The 21,086-nt window shown below is 50.8% G+C and overlaps 1 protein-coding gene across 14 annotated transcripts in view; it reads right to left on the bottom strand.

Moving 5' to 3' along the window:
* The window catches only part of PTPRF (protein tyrosine phosphatase receptor type F), a 391,478-nt gene that overhangs the window by 55,927 nt on the left and 314,465 nt on the right, over positions 1-21,086 (bottom strand). For 6 of the 14 annotated variants that reach the window (XM_075424688.1, XM_075424683.1, XM_075424692.1 and 3 more), the window contains 6 exons: positions 17,888-18,469; positions 17,204-17,337; positions 16,017-16,161; positions 10,398-10,703; positions 7,275-7,468; positions 515-541 (listed from right to left, as the gene is read on the bottom strand). In XM_075424688.1, coding sequence (XP_075280803.1) covers positions 515-541; positions 7,275-7,468; positions 10,398-10,703; positions 16,017-16,161; positions 17,204-17,337; positions 17,888-18,469 — 1,388 coding nt within the window. The remainder of the gene's footprint in view (positions 1-514; positions 542-7,274; positions 7,469-10,397; positions 10,704-16,016; positions 16,162-17,203; positions 17,338-17,887; positions 18,470-21,086) is intronic. The other 8 variants (XM_075424694.1, XM_075424693.1, XM_075424690.1 and 5 more) reach the window with 3 other exon arrangements.

Here is a 21,086-nt window from a genome sequence, read left to right on the forward strand (position 1 = left end):
CTCTAAAAAGGTCATTTTCTAGTTTGTTTCTCCAAATTTATATTTCAAAATTATGTGGGAAAAATTGGATTTAACTGTTTAAGTGTGATTGTTTTCTTATTACTATCTGTGTTTCAGCCAAAGGTCATGGTTGAGAGTGTAGGTTATTTTTCATGACTACGATCAATGTGGTTTAAAGATTATATATCTAATTTTACCATGTAACTCGGTGGGCCAACTACTGCAGAAAGTAGGATGCACCTCCTGAGTCGATCACTTGAGCCTGCCTAAAACTGCACTGCAACAAGCTGGAAATACAGATTATAGGAAATGTCAATTGCTTTTCTGCATTTAGTAGCAATCTAAATGCCAATTTTCTCCGGATTTGCTGCTTGTGGAAGGTTTCACAATGTAACTCTCCAGCCTCATTAAGGGAGTGAAAGGGATGTTTTGACAGCACTGTGTCTACAAAATTCACAAATCGATTTACCAAACCCCTCTTTTCCAACCTGGAATACACACAAGTGGTACTTACATGGTCCACGGAGTCCTCAGTTCTCCACTGACGGGGGAGAAAGGAAGGAGGAGAGAAAAATGGAGACACAGAATTTTAAGGGGCAATGTGTAGGAAGGGGATGACAACGACGAGAACAGCAGGGGTTAGCAGGACTGGGTTGGGGGGATTACAACACTTACACACAGAGGGTCACTTGACACAGGCTGTGCCAAAGGAAGAAATGGCATAGAGCAATCTTCGACACGCCGCTAGCCTGCGCAGTAGGTCCGAGATCATTCACACAAACAGGGGCAAAGAGCTTCCTTATCATACAGATAGAAAGGTCACCAGTTCCTAACTTTGCAGTCCTTTCCCCTTCTTGTTTTGTTTGCACTTTTCTGTTTCTTCCACGAGCAGCAGCAAGAAGGGACAGCTTGTACCAACAAGGCTCTGGGGCTGCCTGCTGCCCCACAAGTCACTCACAACGGTTGTGAGGCCTAATCTCCAGTTTCTGTCCTAGTGACCCTTCAGCCACCATCTCTTGCTGAGAACCGAAGACTTCAACACACAAAACTCAGAGGGCACTCTTGGCAGTGAAGCACCAAAGCAATGTTTGCAGAGCTTCTCCTTCCTGTATCACTTGCAAGAAATGCTCGGGGGACCTCAGAAAACTGAGAAGTGCCATCTCTTGTAAGCAGTGCGAGAGAGGCTGAGATCTTACACAACGCTCCACACTAAGCTGCTCCTCTCCAACAGTGCTGCATGGCTTGGAGCGAGGCTCAAACTGGTGCATGCACTGAGGAAACAGTTTCTTACTCCCAATTACACGAGGCCAAATGGCAAACACTCGTTTGGCAAGAGCAGCCCTGCAGGTAAGACTTCTGCACAAACCATTTCCCAGCAGAAGCTCACATGGATTCCCAGCCCTGGCAGCTCAGTGAGGGCTCTGAGGAGGGAATATGCAGGTTTCTGGATGGATTTGGGGTTCTACGGCATCAAAGCTGCATTGGGGTGGTGAGACTTAGCAGACCTTGGCTGCTGCCACACATGCCTGTAGCACTGTTCTTTGTGGTTGATGCACCAAAGGAAGGTTTGCAGAGATCACAGCGAGCTCTCTCAGCCAAGGTGATGTGTTACATCTCAGGTTACTGAATCTGCCTGGAGGAAGCACCGGTCGATGGGTTCAAGCACAGAGATGAAAGCGGAAGATAGGTATTATTGCCCCTGACTCACAGTGTGCGCCTTGGCAAGCCTTGCTTCTGAGCCTCAGCTGCCAGCTGTGATACGGTGCTCAGATACTGACTTCCTCAGGACACTGGGAGGCCCAGCTAACGCTGCTGAAGTGCCCCAGAAACCTGCAAGTGCGGCTGAAGTACTAAATGGTATTAAAGTTACAAGTTGCCTTTAGTACTCAGGCTATTTGAGGTGCCTTTCGCAGGCTGCAGCGTATCACAGTGGCAGAGTACTCTCCTCAGCAGTAAAATACATGGCATACCTTCAAAATATTTGTTACTTTCTTCCCTAAATTCAGAAAGAAGCACATATTGGAGAAGTGATCCTCTAAGATTTTATTATAGTTCACTTATTTGATGCCATGAGACTGCAGTAGAATTATGTCCCCAAACCATATTAAAATTTAATTTCTGTGAAGAGTTCAAGTTGTCCCTAAAGACTTCCTATAAAGCCAAGGCCCTCACAAAGTATTATGGTCACTAAAGGCCCTCTTTCCAAACACATCTTGGTGTTATTTCCAGTGTTGCATTCTTAGCTCAACCCAGGTCATTGCTGTTGATGTCCTACCTGTGCCAGCCAGCCAACACCGCGGTCAACAGGCACACACCCTGCACTGCTGATCTAAAACCTGCCAAAAGTCTTGCTACAGGAAGGATATGAGGCCTCCTGGTAGCTCTTCCTCCCAGAAGTACACTTCTACTCCAACACCATGTCCCTGCTGGATGGGGGCCATGTGGATGTAACACTCCAACCCACCTCCATGTAGCTGCAGGAGCAGAGGGTGACGCCCCACTGCAACTGGCAGTGGAGAAGACCTGGGCTCAGGAGGCTGCCGCATCTCACAGCCTCTCACACCACAGCAGGGAGTTTATTACCCACCAGGATTTTAGACCAAGCGTTTAATGTTCAAACTCTGTTTGCTCTTATGTTTCAGTGGACTTCAGTCTTGCATCAGGTCAGAGTGCAAAGAAACGCCTTGAGATCTGCGCTGGAGTAACAGTGAAAAGCCAGGGCTGCATAAATATGTTGGTATAAACTCAGTTTCATTATGAAAATATCATCTGCAGATCCAAACATTTCCTTCCTTAAACTAGCTCAATTGCTTCTTAACTGTTTAAGGTTGGTCAGTAAGACAAATTGATTTGAAAAGCCCAGGAGCTGTCATAAAAAGAACTCAGACAGTGCTGTGTGCACGAGGCAGGATGGCTCAGGGTAGTGCTAAAGCTAACAGTGTGTATTTATGGCACCTGCAATGCCTTAATATTTCATTTTACACTTCAACACCACACAGCGTAGTCACGTCTCACCAGGAAATGCCTGTTTTCCCTGACCATGGGTCTTGCAAAAGACTGACTCAAGCCCTCCTAAACAGGCCCAGCTATGGGAAGTGGACATCGCAGTTTTCCTGCAGATCCTTCTTCTTTCTGCTTCAGTGACTGTGGCGCAACAGTGAAACTCCAGATGTAAACTCGATGCTCAGCTTGTGGGATGCGGAGGGGTCTGAGGGCTCCAGAACTTCACCTTTGTCCATTACTGAAATGCCTTTCAGTTTTGTTTCACTTACAAAGCAAGAGTACATCTCACCTCCATGCCAGACTCTTACCTAGATGAGTACACATGCACGAGGAGTTGCTCCAAGTAGGTTCAGATAAAGATCCTGGACTATCACCCAGTAAGAGGGAGGCTGCAAATTCCTCTGTGTTATGCCTGGGGTGGGCACTGCCCAGGGAGAATAGGAGTCTCTGCTTCCCCTTTCTCCTTTGATCTCAATCCAACAGCTTGAAGTGCATGCCGTTACTTCTTCCTGCTCTTCTGGAGCAAGCTGGTGGGACATGCACTTGGTCTGCATGCTGGATGGAGAAGTGCTGCCTGCGAAGACCACACAACCTGCCTGTGAGCCTGCAGCCCTTCTCGTGGGCAGCGCACCTCTCCCCAGCCACGACTCTGTTTGCAGAGCAGAAGAAGGAGGTGGCAGAAGTCTCCCCTCCACAAAGCCTGACCTCCTAGCCCCCAGCTGTCCCCAGCCAACTCCCAGCAGTGGAAGCACTGCAAAGCTCTCTGGGCAGGCTGGATCGGCAGAGGGCTGCACGCAGCGAGGCTCACGTGCACGCCGCATCCCCAGAGTGATGCAGGCAGCAAGCTCCCCGGCAAGTACGCTGCACAGTCGAGGGCAGGAGCAGTTGTCGAGGCCACACTGCAGCATGGGGAGAAAGTCCCCCCTCAAGAAGTTCCAGTCTGGGCTGAGGACAAGCAGGCTGGGAGCAGGACACAACGGATCAACAGCTAGATTCATGCAGGGTCTAGCTACCTGTCTTGGAAAGAGCAAACAAGAGTCACGCTTGCATGGGCACCCGAGTGGGAAGGCCTGTCCTCCCCTGGCCCTGCTCCCTCCTTGTGCCCGGTGCTCCAGACTCAGCACTGCCGCCTGGCACTGCTCAGCACTGGGCTCTGCAGGGCATGCAGGACTGCTACCTGGGAAGGTATGGAGGGGATCAAGCTGTCTGCTCCTCCTGACACACTGCGGCTGCCCAGGGATTGGAGACCAAGGAAAGCAGGTAGACCCCTGCCCTCCCCTGAAGAATCTAATGCTTGTGCCCCATGGCCAGCTATCCCCTGCTCCCTCAAACTGGCAAGGACTTGCATGAGAGTGGCAGAGCACAGCTGAGACCCCACACTGCTGCCCCTGCTCCTTTCAAAGGCGCTCTCTCGGTGCTCGATGCGTTGTGCGCAAGACCCAGGGCACAGAAATGAATCTTCTGCCATCACCCACCACGGGACCCAGCTGAGCCATGATGGGCAGGGCCTGTGCAGGAGATGATGTCGGTATCTGACCCAGCTCTGCAGCGATACACACGCTCTCCCTGGGCACTCTTCCGCAGGGTAGGGTCACATTTGCTTGTCCATCAGTCTGTCAGTAGGAGGTGAGAGCTCAGACTGGAAGGCACAGAGACGTCTGACGGAGGTAATCAGTCACAGTTGCAGCCACAGAGGGGAGGGAGAGGCCTCAGCTCCATCACAGGACCTTCCTAACAACTGATTACTTTCCCTAGGCAGGAGGCTGTAAAATAAAATGTGATCTCTCCAGCACCAGGGCCCCCACTTCTCCGCTGATGTTTTCGTCCTTTCCGCCCAAATGGTTTTGAAAACTCAGAATCTGTATTATCTGCATAGCTAACATCTCCGTTCCTTTTCCTTTTTCCTTTCATCTTCGTTTACTCTCCCTGTATTTCTCATCTTCAATCAGGAAAAGTCATGAGTCAGCTTTAATACCAGTGTCTTCATACCGTCTGCAGGAAGCAGATTATGTGGTACATACCTACTCAAAATCAGCAGCCTGGCTAGGCAGGAGGAGGGGCTCTGCCTGGATGTCCAGAGAATTTCTTCTCTGACTCCGTATTTTCAACCAGCTTAATTGCCTCCTTGTGCACTGGTATAAATGTTTATGAATGTTTATGAGTACTGAACTGAGGCTATATTCTGGCCATCTTCACCCTGTGACCTTCAGGGACAGGTGTTCAAGTGAATCTTTTTGTTTTTTTCCATAGAAAATAACTCTTCCAAGACTACTCATTAAAGTTGGATTTGGCTGTTTGCAAACACATGCACTGCTGTACTGAAAGATGGCAGCTCTTACAGGGTTCTTCAGCTTCTGGAGCAGATGTATTTCATCACAGACACAGGTCATGCCTGGCTTCTCACTCTTTTGGGAAATACAGATCTCCTCTGCCAAGTCAGTGAAATCTCTTCCCTGTAGGGTCATCATTAGTCTATCCCAACAGCAACATGACTCCTTCATAGTAGTCACTTTTCTGCAACTATCTTATAGCCTTCACTTCCATCCAAAAATTACAGTGGATGAGTTCAGCACCACACACATCAGAAAAAAAATATCACAGCCATCAAGAACTTTCCCACATAAATTCACCAAATAGGAAAGACTGGTAAGTGGTCTGACAGGCCAGGAAACTTCAAGCAGCTTGCGTTCTTGATGCACACATTCAAAATAATGCAAAATCCAGAACTCCTTGGAAAGTTTCTGGCTCTGGCATCCTCATCCCTGCACATTAGCATGGGGTTTCTCTCTCTGAAATGCATAAGTAGGGAGTGAAAGCAGAACTGGCTGGGCAAGCATCAAATATTTGAAAACACCAACAAGAACAGCATTGCCAACTTCGCCCACCTACGCTTGGGACCAACACATTAACTCCAAACTCCAGCTGAACAACACAGCATCAATTGTTCAAACAACACAGAAGATTATATCCTCCTGGAATAAGTAAAGGGCAGTAAGCAGCTTTTCTAACCATTAAAATAAAGCAACATCTGAAACATAAAGAGAGATGTGCCCCAGACAACACTGCAAGGACCCTCAAAGCATTTTCTCTCTTTAAAGTTTTTCCCTTCCACATTATTACTGAGTTTTCTCCTTCAGCATATGAATGGGGAGTAGAGCCGCCTCTGTGCACTGCACTCCCCACTGACAAACGTATAAATGATTCACAGCTGCGTTCAGGAGACGGATCAATTAATCGTTGCAGCTCTCCAGTATTTATATTGGGCATCATTCAAGCAAGCCAGCTCTGAATCGATTACTCGTTGCTTCCAACAGCAGCAGATCCTGTACTTCATTTATACGATTATCTTTGTTGAGAACAGCATGGGTCATCCAGGATGAAGGACCCTTGCTCCAAAGAAGAGCTGTATTTCATCAGAGACAGGGCACCAAAAACTTCCCTGGACCCTGGGAAAGAGGCACCTACGCATTCCTGGGCTGAGCAGAGTGCATAACCGTGCCTGGAGCGCTGTGTGGGAACAGGGCCTCGGCTCACAGCTGGGGAGGTATCCAGGAGATCGCACAAACGTGAGCAGACTGTTGTATGGGGATCGCAGAGGGCAAAGTCATTTACAGGCGATGTGGGCCTGCACCTCACACATTCTGCCCCCCCCGCCCCCCGAGCCTTTCCCAGACGCGGTTGGCTTCACCTACAGTTTGGTTTCAAGAGGCAATGCAAGGTTAAGTCCCTGCCTTGCCAAAGCAGGAGGGAAAGGCGGCTTTGCCGAGCCAGGGGAGGACTGCCCTGCCTGGCACACTGCGCCCACCCAGCGGGGCAGAGCCACTCCTGCACTCGTAAGCAGGCAGCATGCCGGTGGGCTCTACTGGGAGAGAAGCTTCACCCTGAACACAGGCAGCAGCACGAAAGAAGCACACTCTAGGCTTATTTAAAACTGTCTTGACAGTTTATAACCTGACTGGCAAAGCACAATTTGCTCCAGCTGGAATATGCACGGGATGTGGCAGGCAGAGAGAGGTACATGTCAGAGACGGGGTAAGAGAGGAGCATTGTCCAACACATCATCTTTCCTATAGCAATCCTTTCCTGATTAAACTTTTTACCCGTTTTTAAGCCACAGTTTAGGGATAAACTGTTCGCCTTGCTCAGGCAGGGCTGAGTCCCACACTCTGGAGCTGCAAGAGGAGGCCAAGAAATATCTGGATCCAGCCAGTCTGGTCCCCTGTGGAGAGGGAAGGTGCCATGCCCACCAGCCCGTGGTCCCCACACCGTACCTGTGCTTCCGACAGCATGACGTCCTTGATCACTGGCTGCCCACGGGGCTCGTTGTTTTCTAGCTTCACATACGTAACCTGGTACCCGCGGATCTGCCCGTGCTGCTTGTTGGAGATGGGCAGCTTCCAGCTCACCCGGATGGCAGTGGAATTCACAGACTCTACCTCCACCTTTCGCGGTGGGGCACTGGGCACTGCAAAACACACAGGATGGACAGTTAGCAGGTATCACACAACCGCTATCAGCTACTTCTCACTCCTTTGCTACCTTCCCTCTACCTCTTTGCAAGGATGGCCCTGCTAGCACAAGCTCTCTGTACCTGCCCAGAAGGTCATACTGCAGTTTTCCAGCGTGACTGTATCCCTGACTCCTTCCCAGCATCCAAGCACTTCTGCTACTCTCAGTAGGAAAGAGCACGACTGTGATATGCAGGAGCACCCCTTATAAAAGCCACTGTGCTGGATCAGACCCAAGGTCCATCCATCCCTCAGCTGTCTCCAGCAACAGGGGAGCAACGAATAATACAAGAATGTAGCAGAACATAAAGAATATGGTAACCACCTGCAGCTCAGGGTGCCCTGTAGCAGAGGCAGGGGTTTTGAAGCCTTCTTTGCATCCTGCCTGACACAACACTTCCTCTCAGATCCCTCTACGTACATCTAAACACAGTCCAACAATCCCAGGTAGCGTGACTGGGTGCTGAGCCTGCCTTGCGGGGAGCCCTGGTACCTGCCACCAGCCAGAGTGCACCCGTGCTCTTCCCCTGTGACAGAAGAGGTTAATGAGGGGAAAAAGCACCATCCTAAAACAATAACCCAGAGCTCAGAGACAGCAGTCACTGAACTCAGCCAGATAAAGGGGCCCATGGGGATTGTGACAGCTCTGGGGACTGTATTTCATGCACGGCTAGCTGAATGCTTTTTGATAATAAAATGAAAAATTACACTGCCCAGAAAATATCAATTTTCTTGCAAGGTGAGGCTCGTTTAAAAATGTATTTATACCCTATTTACCATTTGGAAAAATTACCTCCTTATTACTTTTTGCTCTTGCATTGACTGTGACAAAAATGTCAATGCTAAAAAATTAGCCTCTCCGTCACTCCTGGAAAGCTCCTTCTGGCTGAGGCAGCTGGGAGCAGCGGTGTGCGCTCCCTGCCGAGGATACCACTGCTGCGCGAGTGCCTGGTACCCAAGTGAAGGACCTGGGCTCCATCCTAGCACCTCTACTGCAGGACCCCTTCCACCCTCCACTGCCTGGGAAAATCTAGGGGTGTGGAACCCCGTACGCCCCAATTCTCAACACAGCAAGAAATAATCACTATTAGATAATTAGGGACGGACAGCTGACATGCAGACATAATGAGTATTGCTATTTCAACCAACTAGATGGGAAGAAACAGCTACCCAGCAGGTAAGCACAGTTTTTCAGCCGCAGGGCAATTCATTATTTTCCCCAGATGTCCTTCTTAATTGTAGATAATTAAATAAAATAGAGAAAGGAGGAACGGAGCATTTTAGCACCATGAGACCAGCTCAAGGTATGGGAATGGAGGGGGCTGCACTTGAATAGTTACCACTTTCTGGCTGGAGCAACCTACGCTGTAATCCACAATTCACTTAGTGCAGTGACCTTGCACAAGCCACAGGGCTCTCCTGCCCTAGCAAGACACCTGCCCACACACACAGTTGGGAGTCCAAGTGAAAAACAAGATCCTCCCTGAGAACCAGACAGAAGCCGTGTGTCAACCTCTGCTGGCACGAGAAGGCGGGAGGCCTTGGCAGGACATGATATGGTGACGTTGTGAGGACATGAAAAGATGTGAACGTGAACAGACCACAGTGTTTTGAGGAACACTATCCTACCCCATAACAGGAAGTATGTGCTGCATCTGAGACCCAAACAGGGAAAGTTCAGTTTGTTTTCGGATCACAGTTTAGCGTTTCTCATTCCTTCATCACGGGTATCTAGCGAGCATCAGCACGTCGGAGAGGTATGAAATCACTCCTGACAGCTGAGCTGGAATGTCCAACCACAGTGCCTGAAAACTGAGACAGCTTGTTGTGACATTTCTGGGGTAGCAGCTTCCCCTGGGCTACAACTCTGCTGAAAGAGAACTGAAGCAAACAATACTAGCAGCAGGACACACACAGACGTGTGTGCCAGCCCAGGAATGCAGTCAGTGAGCATTCCCAGACGCCACTTCCAGAGCCATGAAGACGTGGGGGACAGTGGCAGCCCATTTAGGGAAACTGTAACATGCCTGGTTTCAATTTGTTATGCTGACTGGGCAATGCAGAGATCATCCTTTCTTTGCCTGGACGTTGCATCTCTTTCTTCTCCCATTAAATCTGCAGCTTCTGGGGTCAGCATGAAACCATGGAAGCTCCTACTGTCACCCTGAGCTCTGGCACTTTCAAAGGAAATGGCTTAAGTCATGATGACATAACTGACAGCCCTGCTAATACAAAGCAATTTCTCTTTAAAGCTGTCGTATCCAGTAAAGTGTTCTGTACATGCGATATTCTGACTCTTGAGTGGAAGAGCAGATTTATATAAGCTGTGGCTTGCCTGGAAGCTGGGGCAGGAAGCAGCTTTCCTGTGATATCTACAAGTTTCAAATGGATTTCTTTTCCTCTCTTCAGTTTGCTGGATTTCAGGTCAACAAGTAAACTTTAAGCCCTGATCACACAATGTGAGAGAAGCCTTTGGCTGGGAGAACTCAGGTTACATTCAGTAAAATGGAAACCACCACCTCCAAACACCAGAAAGGCAAAAGGCAAAGCAGTGTAATGCCTCCTCATGTGTGCAGGAAGCACTGCTAGCACACACAGGACCCTTGTGGGATCACGCTGGGACATATGACCCACAGCCTGGTGGCAACCATCGTAACTGAGCAAGGGACAACAGAGCAATTCCCCTACCACATTCCAAGGCAACTGTGGAGACCCACTCCCTGGAGCAGCTGACCAAAGCACTGCTCCCGACAGCCTCCAGTCCTGCTTGAAAAGCATTCCCAGGCCAATATTCCCACTCCTTTCCCCCCCTTTCCCAGCAACTCAGCTACGAGAGTCCTGGTTACCCCCAGGCAGCAGCTGAAGGAGCTGTTCAGTAACACCTACCATCCTCGTCAGTGCGCACGTGCACAGGGATGCTCTCCGGTCCTGGCCCCACATCGGTGTGAGCCCTTACCCACACCTTGTACTCGGTCCATTTCTCCAGGTCCTTGATCTCCCAGCTGGAGTGCTCCCGTCCAATGCCATCCACCACATGCTTGGTGTTGTCATCTCCTTCCACTGCCTGGTACGCAATGGAGTACTGGGTGATGACCCCATTGCGGCTCTGGGCAGGCGGTGGCACCCAACTTACCCGGATGGTAGTGGAGCTGGTGCTTACACACTCGACTTCTTGGGGTGGGGCGGAGGGGGCTGGGGATAAATAAATGAAGTGGGGAGATGAAGGGAAATGAGTGGAAGGACAAACCAAAATGCACAGGGAACTTTTACCCAGCCAACTGAGCACTGAACATACATCTGGAAATTCAGCCAGCAGCCTCATGGACAACTGCCTGCCTTCCTCACAGATCATCAAAGATGGCACTAGGGGCAATTTGTATTTGAAAGCCTGATGAACAGCATGGAGACAGAACTGCTGTTCTGCATCACAGAACACCTCTTCTGGACGCTCATTTTACCAAACACAACAAATGGCACTAAGGGAAGGGGGGAGTGAGAGAGAGAGAGACTGGTGGGGAGAAGAAAGATGCTTTCAGTGAAGATCTGAAGCAGATGGAAACCAGAAGAGGTAGCAAGCTACAGAAAGCAAGAGTGGCAGAAGGGGAAGCTCACACGCCAGATTGTATGAAGGCTTGCAAAAACCTGCTCCTAGACAAGTGGAGCAAACAACAGAGGGCAGGGAAAGCAGGTGACTGAGGTTGGCTGGAGTGCCTCCAGGCAGGGTTTGAAATCACGACCATCAGCTGTGAGCAGCACCCTGACCCACGTGGGAGCCAAGCACCGTGCGGAAACAGGCGATAACATGGTTGTGCTGCTTTGCGCGTGTGCCTAGTATCTGGGCCTGACTGCTTCACGCCTGCCAAACTGGTCACCTGCCTCAGCAGGTTCCCGGCCTATGGAGCTGTACAGGGGAGGGAGGCAGGTCTTGTCTTCTCCCAGGCAAAAAAAACCTCACCTGCAGTTTGCGTTAACTTCTAAGCCCCAACAACGTTAACCAAACACAGCGGGAGGAATGGGATCTCAGTGGCGGACGCTTCTCATCGCGATGAGGAGCAGCCCCCTCCACACAGCACTGCTGGGAAAGAGCAATGGAACAAACCTGGGGGGGAAGAGGGACTGGGAAAGGAGAGATGACCGAGGGCTGTGGCAGCCTTGCGACAGCACAGCAGTTCTGCAAGGCTGGAGAAGGGAATGAACCAGGCCAAGTGTGCTAGAGACGCTCTGCTGTGTCCAGGGCCCCAGCTGCATGGGAGCCCTCTGATGGCAGCAGGAGCCCCTTCTCACATGGCCTCACTGCCCAGGGGTGCGGCAGACATACCCTGCTCTATTAACACAACTGCACAGCCACCCTGCAGAGCTGCTTGTGCTGCCCAGGCCATGCCTTGCTGCTGGCAGGGCACGCACAAAAGGAAAGGGAGCTGCACTCTGGTGTTTCTCATGCCTGTGGCAGCCTGCAGAAGGAAGGGAGCCCACCTGGTTGGGGAAGGCACAAGGGAGATGGGGGCATCCCTGGGTGCTTGCACAGAAGGCAAGAGCCCTGAACAGAGAGGGCAGGGCACCATCACCGAAAAAGCGCACACAGTTGCTCTAAGGCTAGGAAGCTCTCTGGCCAAGCAGTAACGGAGTACAAGGTATCTTGCTTTGCCATGGTGGGTGAAAGTCTGCTTTCATTCTTCACTGCACCCAGAAACCTAGAAACGCCTGAAAAAAGACTGGTGCCCTTCCCCATGCTGCAGTCCTTGAAGCCATCAGTGCACCAGAGCCAGCCTTCCTGGGGCACAGGGACAAGCCTGCCTGCTCACCGCCTGCGCAAACACAGCCTGCATTGCTCCAGGTGGCAGCAGGGACCTCAGATTATTAAAGTACTCAACAATTGTGCCTTGGCTTTGTTGGGCACAGGCTGGCAGTGGGAGAACGTTTGGGAAAGCTGGGGACAGGAGGACCTCCCAATGCCACCGCTGACCTCCGCTTGCCAGGAACAAGGCCCACTTGCTTGCAGAGGCTGTTGAAGGGTGTATGTAACTCTTAGTGTCCATTTCTGCGCTCAGGGAGCAGGGCCCACCCCGATATCTGGGCTGGGGTGCCTGGGGAGAGGAAAGACAGAGGGAAAGTGGGCAGTAATGGAACTGGAAGAGATGATGCCTTAGCAGAGTCAGGCTTCTGCTATGGGAGCTACACTGGTGGAACGAGAAGTCAAAGCAATGTGTGGAAGCAGTTGCCTACGTGAGGGAGGCAGAGTGGAATCGACCCTGCCACCTGGTATACTGGAAGGGAGCAGGCGTAGAAAATGAATCCTCAGACTCTTCTGGGTAATCAGCAGAGAAGTGGCAGGGAAGAGAGCAGGGAGATATAGCACCAAAGCAACACCGAGAGTGAATTCAGGGAGGGCATAAGGTAGACACGGTGCCTGGTAGCATCCCTCAGAGGGGACAGGTGAGACATAAGCAGTTTGGCAATTCTTTTCTTTGCCACTGTCTGTAAAGAAGCCCTTCACAGAAGAGACTTGCTCTGGCTTTGGCCTCCACAGCATCCCTTGGGATGCAGCAGTGAGCTCCTTCTCCAAAGGCAGCTTTGGCTCACAGTGTGGGTAGGTCAAACATTGGCTGTTGACTGGGTAAGAGTCACACACATGATGTGCAAGGCAAAAACTCAGATTAACACTTAAAGAAAGCAAAATAAAACTTGGTAACATGAGCAGGATCAACTTAAAATGCACAAGGAGTGGAAGCGTCCCTCCTGGGGCCAGCAAAGAGCAGATTTGGTGGCCAGCATGCACCCATACACGCAGATGTAACCACACTCACACTGTGCAAATCTCTGCTGCCTCCAGGCTACTCACACCGGCCTCCGCCGCCGGCCCACCACAGCCCTGTGCACCCATCCAGCCCACCTACTCCTTAAGCTAGGGAAAAGGCAGCCTCCAGACCCACCTTCGTATTTCAAGTGAGAACACCATTTTAAAGCTGAGGCCTGATGGGCACTGAGCTGACGCTCCTCTCCTGCATCATACTGCTTGCCTGAGGCACTGCAGACTCCTGGAAAACTCCCCCGTGCTCCTCAGGCCCTCAAAGCAGTATTGCTTGTACTTTTTGCAGGGTGCCCAGCAACTAAGCAAGCAGCTTAGCTGGAAAGACAGCCCAGAAGGCAGCTGTCTTCTCAGGAGATGGGGTCCGAGCTGTGCTGCTGGAAGGGTGCAAAGGGGTACTGCATCCCTCTGGGCTTCCCAGACAAGCATCCCTACCACTCCTGAGCAGGGATGCCACAACAAAAGCCCAGCAGCAGCAATACAGTCGTCCTTCTCCAGCCCATCAGTGACTCATTACTGATGATATGCCTCCCACTTTACCCTTGACTGCTTTGTCAGGGCCAGGAATAGAGCCTGAAGACAGGCTCTTTGGAAAGCAGGAGTCTGACTGCTCCTGCAGTTTGTGTCCCACCTGAACATGTCAACCTCCAAGATCTAACAGCCCTTCTTAGGGCAACCAGATGGAAGAGTGCAGGAAGGAGACAAATTTGAAGCTGGCAGCAACACTCTTTCTAGATCAGCAAATTCTAAGGCGAGAGATCCAACCATCTAATGTGAGGAATGTGAGGTGTTGCAAAGTGCAGACCAAAGAATTTCTGCCTGGAAGTTGTGCATTGTGCACACAACTTCTGCCGAGCTAAAGCAGAGCTTTCTGAAAGACCTACTTGACTTTGAGACCCCCTGTACCCAAGAATCCACTCTGCCTTGGGACAGTTCAGCCAGTGGTTTGTCACCCTCACTGAACAGCCCAGCAGTAACTGCCGAGGACTTTTCTTATAGAATAGAGAGCCATCAGAAACCTTCTCAGGCAGGGGCCTGTGAACCAAGACCCAGCCACTCCTCGTATAAATCAAAGAACTCTTAGATCCCTCGATGTAAGGAGGGTTTCACTGGTCAAAACAAGGTATTCCTGTGGCTTTTGGCCAAATCTCTTCCAACTCATGTACATATCATACTGAACAGATGCCAGAACCAGTCAGCTACTGCTCCACTGGCCAGTGAAGCGACAACCTTAAAAATAGACTGGTATGAGCTCCCTTGTGAGCAGACAGCATGTGGAGTAGGTCATGGGAAGGCATCTGCCTCGAAGAGTCCACGAAGCAAAGGCTTCTCTTACTTGGACTGTTTTGAGACTTTGGAGGACTCATTTATGCATGGAGCTGTCTCTGATGAAGTGTGTTCAGGATAAGAGCATCCACTGATAGAATTAATTTAAGCAGCAGGAGAGTTACTTCAACCTTTGCCTATCAATACCAAAGCTATATGAAATAGGTATACAAATCCCCACACTCAGAACTTGTTCTCAGTGTTCAGATATTTATAACTGCATGATCCGAACCTCTCTCCATTTTCATACCTGTCTACCGTACAGCACTAAGACACCACTAGCTCACTTCACGAGGTGGAGGAATTCTTGTGACTGATATGTTAATGAAGCTGAGTTTTTCTCAAAGAGAAGGTCGTTCCAATAGTGAGCAGAGCTGCTCTCCCCTGCCTGAGCTCCCTTTCTAATGGCCATCTCAGGCTCTCAGCGGCTGTGCACGCTGGTGCCCTCCCTGCAGGGAAGGCTGGCTGCCTTTGCCAACTGCTCACCCCACATAGCTAGTAAATCCCAGACAGACGGCGCTAACAGAAATGTCTTTTTTCCCCCTTTTAATGCTCTTTGCATAATGGCAAGCCCAAAAATCGTTAGTGAAAACGAGCTTATCGCAGGGCCCTTTGATAGCCCTAATCTGCTTATGCGCAGCACTTTGAGCTGCCAGTCAGAGCAATGCGAACTCCTGCTCTGTGATCACATGGGGCAGAGTGAGGATGAAAGTGATATTGCCTGGGTCACCTCATTATCCAGCCTCTCTATTAACTCTGCTGTGCAGCTTGTTCTGGTCCCAGAAGCAGCAGCCTCACTTGCTCACGCAACCCAGGCAAACAGTCACTTTCCCAAACTGACTCCTCCAGCTGCCTGACAGCCACAGGAGCATCTGGCCTTAAAGGATGCCTCACCTTGCAGTCAAGCGTATGGACCAGTTAAGGACCCCTGCAGAAGCAAAGGCAGCTGGAACGGGGAGTGAAGGGGTGACAATCACATTTAGAGCCAAACACCCATATGCTGCCTGCCCAGACAGCTTGTCTGCATGGGAGTGAATTCATAGAGACGCACAAGCCCACTCAACTCAATCTTTCCAAAGCAATTTCCCAGCCTGTTTCACTCCTCCATCAGTTTTTATGAATCTGTCCTTAAGGAAAGACAGCATGATCAAAGGGACACAAAGAAAGAACTTACCACTTGGGCACACCCCCTCTGCCAAAGAGCCCTGATCCAAACCCCCAGCTGACTTTCCCCATTACACCCTTTAGGAAATTGCATGCCGGCATCCCCGCAGATCCACAAGGGCAGAGGCACCGAGCTACTCCGTGCCCAGGCGATGGAAACTGGACTACTTTTGCTTTGTCTTCAGTAGTGCAGACAGTCAGAAACTTACTGGATTGGGCCGTTCTGGCTTCGATCGTGGGGGTGTAGACTCCTACACCCAGCTCTGAGCGGGCACCCAGACGGAACTTATACAGCGTGTCTGGTTTGAGACCTTCCACAGCATACGAGGAGGTTGGGTCAAACTCCACCTTTTGCTGGCAAATAAAGGGAAACACAGATTATTTGGTGTAGTTGGAGAACACAGAAAAGCTGGTGCTCAGCTCCCAATGCTAAGAGAATAGGCAGGCCCATCACTCATTCCGGCCCCATAGAAAGTCACAGCCATGCTGCCAAACCTGCTGCAGTCCTGCAGGACTCCAAGGCACGGAGCTTCCTGGGTGAGGTACAAGGACTCTGCAAGCAAGCAGACCTCTCTGACAGCCAGGTTACACTGCCTGGTGTCCAGACTGCACTCACTGCCTGAGAGCTCTGTGGGAACGCTGGGTCTAGCTACACAGTTCAGACAAGGGGCTCAGGACACATAAATTTGTCTCCTCCCAACACACAGTGCCTGCCTGTGAAACAGAGTAAAGCCCTTGCCCTGGAGCAGTCCAGATCTCTAACGCACTTAACCAGTGCTGGTAAAGGACTTGTTTTGCTGCCTTTTCACCTGGAGGGCACTTATTTCTGGCGGTTCTTAAGCCACCATAAACACAGAAGGAGGAGAGGACCAGGGGACACTGTGATGCTGCCATGGCACAGTTCTCACTGTGCTGCTCTGCTGCCAGGACTACTTTGGGTTTATTTAGAGCTGGACTTCTTTTAGGGACCTGACAGTAAACGTGGAAGGGCTCTCTATAGGCCACCCTCAATCTGTTCCTTTAGAGTAACCAGTCCTGGAGCTGCAGGTACATTTTAAAGGTCGTTTCCGACTCATCTGGAAGCCCTACTGGCCTGCGTAACTGTCTAAAGGCACCAGCAGTAGGGATGCCTCAGGGATGGCGTCCCAGTATTCTGGAGCCTCTCTAGTCCCAAACCAGTCACTAGCTACTTTGCTGGGCATCAGCAAGGTCTGCTGAGGCCACTTACACAGAAGGCAGACAGAGATTGCCATACTCCTATCACGCACCCATGAGACAAAGAAACATGGAGAAGAAACATCCCATTGCCACCCCAGCTCAAGCAGACACCCCTCCCAAGCTGCTGAATTGCAATGTCCGGCTCCAAGTGCTGCCGACACAGAGGCAGGGTCCTCACCTGAGTGCCATCCTCCCCTTCCCAGTACAGCAGCTCGTATTTGGTAATGCGTTCCTGTGAGGCGGGCAGCCACGTCAACAGGATGCGGGTATCAGACTCTGCTTCTGCCTGGAAGTCAGCCGGCTGGGCAGGAACTGGGGACCAAACACATGGTTAGTGCCACGAGGCAGATGCAGGGAAAGGAGTCAGACAGCTTTGCAGAGTCTGGGCTTCACCTTGTAAAGATCCTCTTTAATTCCTCCTGGACCCCCCCTTCTTCCCTCTCCCCCATACTGTGCTCTTGCAACAACGCAGGCAACAAGCAAGCACCTCTGGGAGCCAGACAGTTGACCATGGGAACTGTGCTCGCTTCCAGCCCCTGGCTGCATCCCAGCTCCTTCCTTCCACACGTGTCCTCAGACCCCAGAAGGGCCCGGCACAGTTACACGGGTACCAACACCCATGGTCCAGGAGCTTGTGTCACATTTTTAGCCCCCGTATCCCCGAAAAAACTGTGGGCTGTGTTACTTGTACAGAGATTGATACCAACTCCCCAGGACATGGCTGTGGGGCGGGGATGCCACTCTGACACACAACCATTTAAGCACCAAGTGCAGTCGCGATGCCTGCTGCAGATCAGACACACAGCTGAGCCACACACCACTGGGGTGGACACGGAGCCGCGCCACCTCACTCCGTACGTACCCCCTTGCTGCGTTTTGACCTGGATGATGTCCGAGGGGGGGCCATCGCCCACTGAAGTAAAGGCCAGGACGCGGATGCTGTACGTGGTCCCTGTGATGAGGCTCCCCACGGTGGTGAGGTGGCTGTCATCAGTGTTGTGTTTCTGCCACATGCTCAAAGGCAGATGCGGGTCGGTGGTGTAGTAAACGCGGTATCCTCGGATCTGTCCGTTTGGCTCCTCTGGCTGCTCCCACTGGACCAGCATGGTGCTGGCACTCAGCATCCGTGCCTGGACTTTGAGGGGTGGACTTGAAGGAGCTTGCTCTCCTGTCCGGGCCTCGACCAGCTCACTGGGGGGACCCCTGCCAATGTTATTGACTGCGATGACCCGGAACTCGTACTCCGAGAAGGGGCTGAGCCCACCTATGCTATAGCGGGTTGTTGCCACACCATCCACCTCCTGGAATTGGCCCTCCAAGGATTTGGCCTTGTACTGGATGACGTAGTATGAAATGGGGTCGGAGTTGCCCGAATCCCAGGTTAGGGTCACGCTGGTAGCTGTCGTTTCAGTCACTAATGGCTCTGTTGGAGGTTTTGGCAGTGCTGCAATTGGAAGGCAGAGAGGTGTGATTTAAATAATTCAGTCAGCTCAAACCTTGCAATGTGCATGGCGATAAAAATGGAGCTGTCACCTCCCATTAACATTCTTCTTTAAAAGGCAGAAATCATTTCATACTCTAGAACATGCATTTTTATATTACCATATATTGCTTGAAGTGGTTCTTAATGGAAGGATAAACAGAGCAATCATGTTATTAGACGTGCTTGACGCACTTACCAGCAGCAGGCTAAATAAAGGTAACTCGACAAGGATACAGGAATGTTTCTGTCATGGGGGGTTCAGCTGGCAGTGGGAAGGTGCTTGCTGGGCTGGGCTAGGCTGGCCCCAGAAGCCAGGTATACAGCTGATTTACAAAGGCATACAGTAAAGCAATCAGAGCACCACAGGTAATCTGGAGCTATGCTCCTGCTTCTACAGAGGCAGCATCTTAGGCCACAGGGAGCTCATGGACAGCGCTGTTAGATGGGTTGATGGGGGAATGCCTTGTCAGTATTACAGTACATGCACGGGGGATACAGCCAGAGAAATTACCAACTTTCACATCCACTATTTCACTGGGTGGTGTGTCAAACTGCAACCAGACAAAAAACTGTTACCGAAGAACTCTGTGACACTGACATCTCTGAAGTATTAATGAGAACGGAACTACTGCAAGCACACATTCCCAGATTTGTCGTTTTACCAAAAGAACAAAGAAAGAGAACGAATGTGTGAGAGATCTGCAGAGTACACAAAACTTGAAGACAATGACAGAATTAAAGTCTACATACAGTAAGTTTAAACCTCCTACGAACTACTCTAGTTAAAGTCATTAGTGACTTGTAATGCAGCTGTGCTTGAGGAAGAACTAGGAAAAATGCCCAAATGAATAGCCCAAATGAATAGCCTCAAGTACTTCATTCTTTGGCAAAGCCATCAGGTTTCCAGCTTCCACACGGTTTAGCTGAGGAGAGCAGGCTCTTTAGCACAGGAGCATGCCTGCTCTGGCTGCCAGGGAGGATGCCTTCTCCAGTGCTACTGCAACTTGAATACTGAGAAAATTGGTGAGGGCTGAGCTGGCATGGGAGGGAAGGTCATGCAACCCACAACCAGACACCACACCACTACCCATGGAGGACTCGGGGAGGGCAAACGCATCCCGCCCAATATTACAGCCTGAATCAACACATTTCCTAGAGCATTCAAGAAACTGGCAGCCTCCCTCAGGCTTTCAAGGACAGATGATGCTCATCCACCCTTTCCTTTGGAGAGCCGCAAGCTTGACTCTTGCCAGCTCTTGGGTGTGCAGCCTGCTTATGAGCAAGCAGCAGGTCTGGTACCTTCGATGCACTTACGGTGATCAGCTCTGTGTTATCTCGCTTCTCCTGCCTGCCCTGCAAATGGTCTGCTTTCCAGCAAGCAGAGGAGCAGCAACACTGGGTGAAGGAGTTATGGACAGAGGCATTAAGATATCCAGAGTGAAGGTGCAGAAAAGACAGACAGAGAAACAAGGAGGAAGGCAAAGTGCTAAAGGAGCTAAGCAGACTGCTCCCTGTCCTGGGGCAGCAGTGGGCACTGCGTCAGCCAAAGAGGGAGCGAGGCAGAGTTGTCCCAGGTACAAACAGGTAAATACTGGGAACCATCAGTGCAATGGTGCAGTTCTCACCTCCTCCCTCCATGTCCAAACCACCTCCCCATCATGCCTCTTTCTTCTGTACACTCTTGGGTACGTACTATAACCAAGGTAACCCCTGTGCTCTGTAAGAAAACGGGGGCTGGAAAAGGTACTGACTAGCAGGCACTGTGAATAAAGGGAGCAGTGTGCGGCTAAGGTTAAAAGCATCCTCTGACGAGCACCAGGGAAAAGAGAATTTGCTGTTAATCTCCAGGTCGGAGAGGGCTAACACTCAATTCTGTGATTTGTTCAAGCAGGGACTCGGTGCTAAAGGTGGCCACAGTGCAGGAGGGAGCCTGCAAGAACAGACAGACTCAAAAGATGACGCATCTGTGGAAATCTGAGCTACAAATCAATGGCGAGGAAAGGAGGAAAGGGATAGTATGGACCTGCGTGGCCCCAGATGGGAAAGGTAGGACACATACTTCAGCCTCTCATTAGGGAGCTGTCTGGGTAGGCTGCCCAATGGTCAGCAATTGGCCATAACGTCCTCTCTGGGGCAAAGCTACCTGTGAAACGGCAGCAGGAAGCATGCCTTAAGGACAGGAACAAAAGAAAGGGGAAAGAGGCAGAGCAGTAAGGGAAAATAGAAAACCAAAAAAGGAACACGCAACAATTTTAAAATGAACATGTAAAGCTCCTCCCTGCAGGGGAGCATGATGCTCATTCTGGTGAGGCCCAAGACACCTTGCTGGGATCCACCTTCTTGTCCTGCCCTTACTGCAAGAGGAGATCTTTGTGCAAACGGCTCTCTAACTGCAGACATCCACAGACCCCTGTCCCAGGACAGCCCATGGCCTGACACTGTGCTGAGCTGATCCTGCTGATGCATAGAAAAAGCCAGAAATTGCTGGGATGAGCACCAACTCAATGAGGTTCACTGCTGGCATAACGGGTACCCAGCCGGACACAATCTTGCCTCCCATCATGCCACGTGTAGGGAG

Source organism: Opisthocomus hoazin, chromosome 6, assembly GCF_030867145.1.
Source record: "Opisthocomus hoazin isolate bOpiHoa1 chromosome 6, bOpiHoa1.hap1, whole genome shotgun sequence".
NCBI classification, from domain to species: Eukaryota; Metazoa; Chordata; class Aves; order Opisthocomiformes; family Opisthocomidae; genus Opisthocomus; species Opisthocomus hoazin.